Source organism: Myotis brandtii, unplaced genomic scaffold (genome assembly GCF_000412655.1).
Source record: "Myotis brandtii unplaced genomic scaffold, ASM41265v1 scaffold1956, whole genome shotgun sequence".
NCBI lineage: Eukaryota > Metazoa > Chordata > Mammalia > Chiroptera > Vespertilionidae > Myotis > Myotis brandtii.
Window position 1 is genome coordinate 82,395 of NW_005357294.1, and position 7,189 is coordinate 89,583.

The 7,189-nt window shown below is 65.6% G+C and overlaps 1 protein-coding gene across 4 annotated transcripts in view; it reads right to left on the reverse strand.

Annotated features, from left to right (window-relative positions):
* Positions 1-1,152: 1,152 nt before the first annotated feature.
* Positions 1,153-7,189, reverse strand: part of LOC102244513 (elongation factor 1-delta) — an 11,868-nt gene continuing 5,831 nt past the window's right edge. Inside the window, exons 1-8 of one of the 4 annotated variants that reach the window (XM_014538651.1) lie at positions 6,948-7,042; positions 5,346-5,466; positions 4,915-4,986; positions 2,217-2,316; positions 2,041-2,141; positions 1,693-1,908; positions 1,345-1,539; positions 1,153-1,247 (exon numbers count right to left, since the gene is read on the reverse strand). In XM_014538651.1, the coding sequence (XP_014394137.1) occupies positions 1,209-1,247; positions 1,345-1,539; positions 1,693-1,908; positions 2,041-2,141; positions 2,217-2,316; positions 4,915-4,986; positions 5,346-5,466; positions 6,948-6,967 (864 nt within the window). In that variant the 5' untranslated portion in view covers positions 6,968-7,042 and the 3' untranslated portion in view covers positions 1,153-1,208. Of the gene's footprint in view, positions 1,248-1,344; positions 1,540-1,692; positions 1,909-2,040; positions 2,142-2,216; positions 2,317-4,914; positions 4,987-5,345; positions 5,470-6,947; positions 7,047-7,189 lie in introns of those variants that run through there. The other 3 variants (XM_005865021.2, XM_005865020.2, XM_005865022.2) reach the window with 3 other exon arrangements.

The following is a 7,189-nucleotide window of genomic DNA, read 5'->3' on the forward strand; positions in this document are numbered from 1 at the left end:
CGTCACGACGCCCTGTTAGCCCTTGTGGACCCGCTCCCGGGAGGCAAGGACGCCCGGGAAGCCACCGCCTTTCCTGGCAACGGAGGGGCGGGGCTGCCGGTCTCTGGACAGGGGTCCCCTAGGCCGGAGCGGGGCTGAAGTGGGGAGTGTCCCCCGCCCCAGGTCACCCAGCTCCTCAGCCCCTTGAAGCACGGTCCCCTCCTGCCTCCCCCAGCTCTGTGCACCGGGTGGGAGGGTACAAGAGGGCAGTGGTGACCCCACCCCTGCTGGACTGTCCCCGCCCCTCCTGGGAGCCACCCAGGCCCGGGGAGGGGCAGATCGGTGAGGTGCTTCCCGTCAGCTCCGCCCAGGTGTGGCCGGGAAGCAGCCAGCCTGGTGCCCACCCCCAGCTGGCACCGCGGCTTTCGCCCTGAGCCCCACAGGAGCCCTGTAATACAGAGCAGCCTCAGGGCCCCCACCAAGGGGGGCAGCTCCGGCCACAAGTGGCTGCAGCCCAGACCTTTCTCGGATATGTACCAGCAGGACTGGCCAGTCCTGGGCGGAACCCAGCGGCACCCGGGCTGGTAGGCGGGGCTGGGGGTGGGGCAGCAGGCAGGACTCCACAGGAGTGTCATGACTTGTCCCAGGCGTCCTCCAGCAATGGAGCTGCAGGCACTGTGCTGGGGAGGGGGTGCCCTCTGAGGGCTGAATGAGGACCAGGGAGGGAGGCAGGGTCTCACACAGGTCAGACCTGGGGGAAGGTGCCTGGTCACAGCAGGAGGGCCAGGCCGGCCTCTAGGGCCTCTCTTTCCTGGACAGCTGCGGGCCGCATTTTTGCTCCCACAGAGACAGCTCAGCTGGAACAGCGAGGAGGCAGAGGGAGAGTGGAGGGCTGGGTGCCTCCTCGGCCCCAGGGAGGAGTGAAGGGCCTGCCTTCTTCCTGGCCCACAGCTTGAACGGGACATGGCACTTGATGGGCGAGTGAACACAGGCCCAGAGACGGGAGAGGGCAGCAGGGTGAGGTCACAGCCACAGGAAGGCTGTGCAGAGGCCAAGCAGGGGGTGAGGTCATGGCCCCCGGGACCACCAAGTGGGACACCACTGAGGCCGGGCCGGCAGCGCTGCTCACTGAATGCCCCGCCCACAGGGCCCAGACCAGACAGGAGCCAGACAGGGAAGTGCAGTCTTTAATGGGGGCAGGGCCAACCGGGTGGGGCTGGGGCTGGGGCTCAGATCTTGTTGAAAGCAGCAATGTCCACACTCTGCACCTGGAGAAAGGAGGGCGGTGGTCACGTGAGGCCCAGTTTCCCAAAGGCCGCCCTGCCGGGCCCTGGACCTGCCCCCCGCGCGGGCCTGCCCACTCACGTGCTCCTCGAACTTGGTGATCTCCTCCTCCAGCAGGTCGGTGCCCACCTTGTCGTCCTCCACCACGCACTGGATCTGCAGCTTGCGGATGCCGTAGCCCACGGGCACCAGCTTGGAGCCCCCCCAGGTCAGCCCATCCAGCTGGACGGAGCGCACGCATGCCTCCAGCTGGGCCATGTCTGTCTCGTCATCCCACTGGGGAACGAAGGGAGGAGGGGCTGGGTCAGGGGCCCACAGACTCCCGGGAGGCCCGCCCAGCAGCGCAGTTTACTCCTGTCCTGCCCCCACATTTCTCTCTTAGCCCGAGATTCCTGACCCGGGCAGGGGAGGTCCGAGGCGGGCACTCACGGGCTTCACGTCCAGGAGGATGGAGGACTTGGCCACCAGCGCCGGCTTCTTGGCCTTCTTCTCTGCGTACTGCCGCAGCCGCTCCTCCCGCAGCCGGACGGCCTCCTTGTCGTCCTCCTCGTCACTGCCGAACAGGTCGATGTCATCGTCCTCGTCGTCCTCCGCAGCCGCCGCCTTCCTGGTGGGCGGCTCTGCTTGGCGCATGGGCGACACGTGCTGCCAGAGGGGAGGGGGCTGAGACGCAGGCCCCTGGCTGGCAGGCCTCTCACCCTCACTACCCCTGGGCCGGCCTCGGCTCCTTTGTAGCAGCGCCAGGTGTGGGGGCTCTGGTCTGCGGGGCGGCCTCACCTGGGTCTGCGGGGCTGTGGCCCGGTGGGCAGGCGAGCTCTTCTCCAGCACGTTCAGACGGGCCTCCAGCTTGGCGATGGCCTGCTGCAGGTCCTGCACCACTGCGGGGTGAGGGGATGCTGGTCAGACCACAGCAGCTGGGCCCCACCCCTCCCCCACCGAGCCCAGGGCCTCACCTCCTCGCAGGCTCTGGTTCTCCACTTCCAGGCTGGCGATCCGGGTGACCAACTCACTGTGGTCTCCGCTGGGCCCACTGGAGGCTCCAGGGCCTGAGCTCTGCAAGGCAGGGGGAGGTGAGGGTGTGGCACCCCACCCGCTCCAAGGCCCCCACAGCCACTGAGCAGCACAGCCCCGAGCTGGGTAGGAGGCCTGAGACACGAGACGCAGTTCCTGTCTTCCCAGCCAGTCACCTGCCAGCGGCAGCCCTGTGGAGCCAGGGTGACTTCTCGGCCAAGCAGGAAGCAGGGGGCCCAGGGCAGAAGCTCAGAGCCATGGCTGCCACTGCCCGGTGTGAGGCAAGGAGCAGGACTGACAGTCCCAGGGGCAGCCTGGCCTGGGGCCTCGGGGGCTGGGCAGCACGGCCTTGAGGTGGAAACGGGAGGGGAGAGCAGCTGAGGGGCCCGAGCAAAGGGCAGCCCCTCAGCAGCCAGCACAGCGCCTGGCCTTCCCTGCCGGGCACACCCGGCCAGGCTCACTGAGTCTGCGCTGGATGGCGCTGGCCCGTCCGACCCACACATGCTGCCCAGGGAGCTCAGCCACAGGGCGCCACAGCGTAAGCCGGAGTCATGCCCTCATGGAATGGCTCTGGGACACGGTGCACCTGGCCCGTTGCCCGGAGTCACTGTCCCTCCTCCAGTGTCCAATCATGATACAGACCTTGGCCTGAGGCCCACCCAAGCAGCCACAGGACAAGCCACTGCTCCGCACCCCTCAACCACGGAGAGGCTAAAGGTCTCCAGGCAGGACAGGTGCCGGGTGCCTGGCTCTGTCACTCACTGCGGGCAGCGCAAGGCTGACACTGTCCCATGACCCACCGAGCAGAGCCGGCTCAGGGTGGCCAGGGCGCCGTGTGGCTGGAGAAGGAGCACTGACCAGCCAGGGGACCAGGTGGGCTCTGCTCACGCCACTCCCCTCCTCTCGGCGCACCTCAGTGCCCTGCTATAGTCAGTCAACGGCACCCATCAACTCTGCAGCTCCCGCTGGACCACCCACACCTGCGTCTCAGACGCCACCACCAGCCGTGGCCCCCACACCATTCCCACTAAGACCTCCGATGGCCTGGATCACACAGGGATGGAAGCCAGAGCTACCGCCCCTGCCCACTCGTCCGGCCCCAGCTCGGAGGCTCCTCTCCCAGGGGTTAGTGCCGGGAGCAAGTGAGCGGGGTCCTGGAACAGGCTGGTGCCTCGAGCCCTGCTGCGCGGCAGGTGAGTGGTGGGAAGACAGCAGGGCGCTGGGACCAGTCCTCTCCATGAAGGCTATGCCCGCCCCACCCCAGCATGAACTCATACCCAAAGTTCTGGAGCAGGGCCTCTACAGGGCGACCCCGTCACACTGAGGTCGTTAGGGTGGTCCTAGCCCACTGGCTGGTGTCCTCATAGGACACACAGAGGCAAGAGGATGCAGAGACAAGGGAAGAAACGGCCATCTGTAGGCCAAAGAATGCGGCCTTGGAAGGAACCAGCCCTGCCCACACCTTGATCCTGGACTCCAGCCTTCAGATTACGAGAAAATGACTGGCGCTTACGCTGTGGTCCGTGGTGCTTTGTGACCCAAGCCCCAGCAGCACACCACAGCTGTCCCCAAAGACCAGGGCCCAGCAGCTGGCCACCACAGCCAGGCCCGAGGGTGGGAGGAGGAAGAGCCTCCTGGGTGCAAAGACCTCGTGCCGCCAGGGCCTGTGTCTGCCCGGCTCACCCTGGGTGAGGTAGGAGGCAAGGCAAGTAGGGGCCATGCCCAACGCAGGGCCTGCTGGGCAGCTGGAGGTGGCACCACTTCCCAGAGGACACCTGCCCGGGGCTGCCCAGCCTGTGGCCAGGAGCCAGTACACCCGAACCAGCTGTGCAGGCAGATGACCTCACAAGGCAAAAAGGACTTTGCAGAAGTGATGAGGTAGGGGAGATGGGAGGTGACCCTGGATTTTCCAGGTGGGCCCAGTGTCACCCCCCAGGTCCACAGGAGAGAAAGGCAGGGAGAGGAGATGTGACAAGAGCAGGCCGTGAACTGCTGGCAAGGAGCCACAGGCCACGGAGTGGGCAGCTTCTAGAAGCTGGAAGGGCGGGAAGGATGCTCCTGGAGGCTCCAAAGGAGCACAGCTGTGTGGACACTTGCCTCCAGGGCCAGGACACTCCCATGTCCCAGAGAGAGAGGCCCCGGCTCCTCTGGCCAGGGAGGTGGACCAGTAGGTCCACTGCCTCCTAGGGACACGCCTCCTGGCCTGGCAGGGACAGAGGTGGCCATGGTCCCATCTGGGACCAGGAAGCCGAGTTGGGCTGCAGGGCCCCTGCCTGGGCCTCAAAGTCGATGGTGCTCGTTCTGTGATTTGAACTCCACCCCGTGAACCCGGCTCCTCTGGGGAGGTCTAGGCCTAGGAGGGAAGGGAGGCTTCCCTTAGCACAGAGCAAGCAGAAGGAAGTGGCTGGCGGGGAGGGAGCAAAGGAGGGGACCCAGTTGAGCGCCAGCAAGCAGGCGATCAGCACAGCAAGGAGGCAGAGGAAGAGGTGCCTGTGGTCTGGGCCCAGGTCCGTGCCTGCGCAGCAGCCTCGCCCTGGCTTTGCTCCAAGGGCAGAGCCATCAGCGGCACCGGGGGAAGTCATGCGCAGTGGCATGAGGGCGGCGGCAGCGCCAGCCTGGATGCTCGGCCGCGGTACTCACTCCGGCCAGGGATTTCTGGATGTTCTCTCTGGCTCTCGCAATGTCCCGGAGGATCACGCTTGCGCCGTTCTCCTGCAGACAGTGCAGAAAGAACCAGTCTTTTCTTTCATTAAAAATTTTATAATTTCAAAAAAAAAATAGGAACCTTATGTCCCTCGTGTGGAGAGCGAGGAAGCGACGTGCAGGACGGAAGCTCAGCGGGGCAGCGAGATGCGCGAGGTGCCAGAGCCCTGCCACAGTGGCCTCGGCCCCCAGGCTTGCGCGTGCTGTGCTCCCAGTGGCCTGCAGACCGTGGGTGTGTGCTGCCTCGTGCTGAGACAGGAGCAGCCAGGACCCCTCCACAGACCCCAGGAGCAGCCAGGACCCCCCCACAGGCCCCCACCTCCAGCACCTGGGGCAGAGCCACCCAGCGCCCCAAGCACAGCCCTCACCTGGCGCGAGGAGCCCGCCACAGGCCCGTTCATCTGCTCATAGAATTTCCTTTCTGCATCGTCGTATTTGAACTTGTCGAACCAGATCTTCTCGTGCACGAGGAAGTTTGTGGCCATTTTCCTGCTGGGAGGAAAGGAGAGGCTGACAGCCTGGACTGCACAGGCCCCTTCTCACAGCCCAGATGCCAAAGGTGCAGGGTAGCCGCCCAGTGCCTGGGAGACCAGGCCTCCAGGCCCCACGGCAGAGCAGGGAAGCCCCCATCCACGCCACCTGTTCCCACTGCCATGCGGCTCCCTTCCGTGCACAGGCCACAGTCCCAGGCCCGCCCCAAAGACCAGCGGCTCTCAAAGTGTGGCCAAGACCTTCTGGGGATCCCGAGGTCCCCCCTTTTCCAAGCACACATCAGTGCAAAGCTGGATTTGAGTCCGACAACACACACAGCTGAACACACTGCCTCTTACTGAGCAGACACTAAAGATTTCAAAACGTAAAACGAGGCCACCTGCTCAGTGAGTCTGCTTACAGGAAAGCTTTCTCATGAAGTGCCCACCAGCGTGTAGCAAGCTGGTCACTACTCCCAGTGCACACCTGCAGCACCTCGGCCGATGTGGACCCACAGATAGAACAAAAGCTCTCCAGGGTTCCCAGACCAGTCAGTTTGAGAACTATTGCTCTAGACCTGGGCAAGCCAACTAGGGCCCGAGCCACACCCAGCCCGGTGTCGGTCTGTGCACATGCTGCCGGGCACAGACGCCCCTCTGCTGCTTCCCCAGCCCGACAATGTGGGGCAGCTGCCCAGACCTGGGCCCGCAGAGCCCTCTTGCTCCTCGCCCATCCCACCCGTTCCGTGCCCAGGAACCAGGTCCTCCAGTGGCCTCTTGCTGACAAGAATAAGTGGGTCTCACCCAAGAAAAGCCAGCTCCATGAACTCGGCTTCTGCCCCATGCCCCCTCCTCCACGATGGGCCGTGCCCTGTCCCTCACGAGGCCAGTCCTGTCAACCCATCAGATCAACCCTTCAGAGGGCAGAGCAAAGGGGCTCCCACCGGGAATCGGGGGCCAGGCTGGCGCCCCTTCCCTGGAGACCCAGGGAGCCTCTGCAAGTCCCACTGGCCCAGCCTGGGCCTAGCCCCTGCACCACAGGGCCTCTAGCTGCCCTAGGGTCCATAGTCTTTGCCCACCTGCCTGGGAACCCCTTCCCTGGCCAGGCACTGGATGCCCCCCGCCCGCCTCCAGGCCCCTGACCTGGCTTCCAGAGACCACGGCTGCACTGAGTGGAGCTGTCCTGGGAGGAGGCCCCGGGGCCACCAGGCCGAAAGTCTGCCTCGCTCAGCGCATCCTTCAGACTCAGGCCAATGACTGGCCGTGGGCGGGTCCCGTGGGCCCAGGAGCCTCCGCTGCGCCCCTAGGAATTGCCCAGACAATACCCTGCATGGGGCAGACTCAGCCCTGAGCTGTGACCCTGGAGGCTGCACTGCCCAACCCACTCCTGCATCCAACTTAGCCGGGTCCGGGGGTCTCGGGAAGAGCTCGCTGGGGTGGGGGCAGGGAGGGGGTGCGCGCGGCCCCAGCCCAGGCACCCATCCAGCATGTTTCTCCTACTTGGGTCTCAGGCTGGACATGGACGGGCCAGACCGGGCACTGGGCCGGTGAACCAGAGCCGTGGATTCGAGGCGCCAGGCCACACGCAGGGCCTCGGCAGCGTGGTGGCGGCACTCCGCACTGTCGTAGGTGGGCTTGCTGAGCCAGGGCGCCTCGGCATCCTTGTGCAGGAAGTACCAGTAGGGCAGGGCAGACGGAGGGACCCCCCCCTCGGCCCGCCTCAGCTCAGCCCGCTTGCTTCC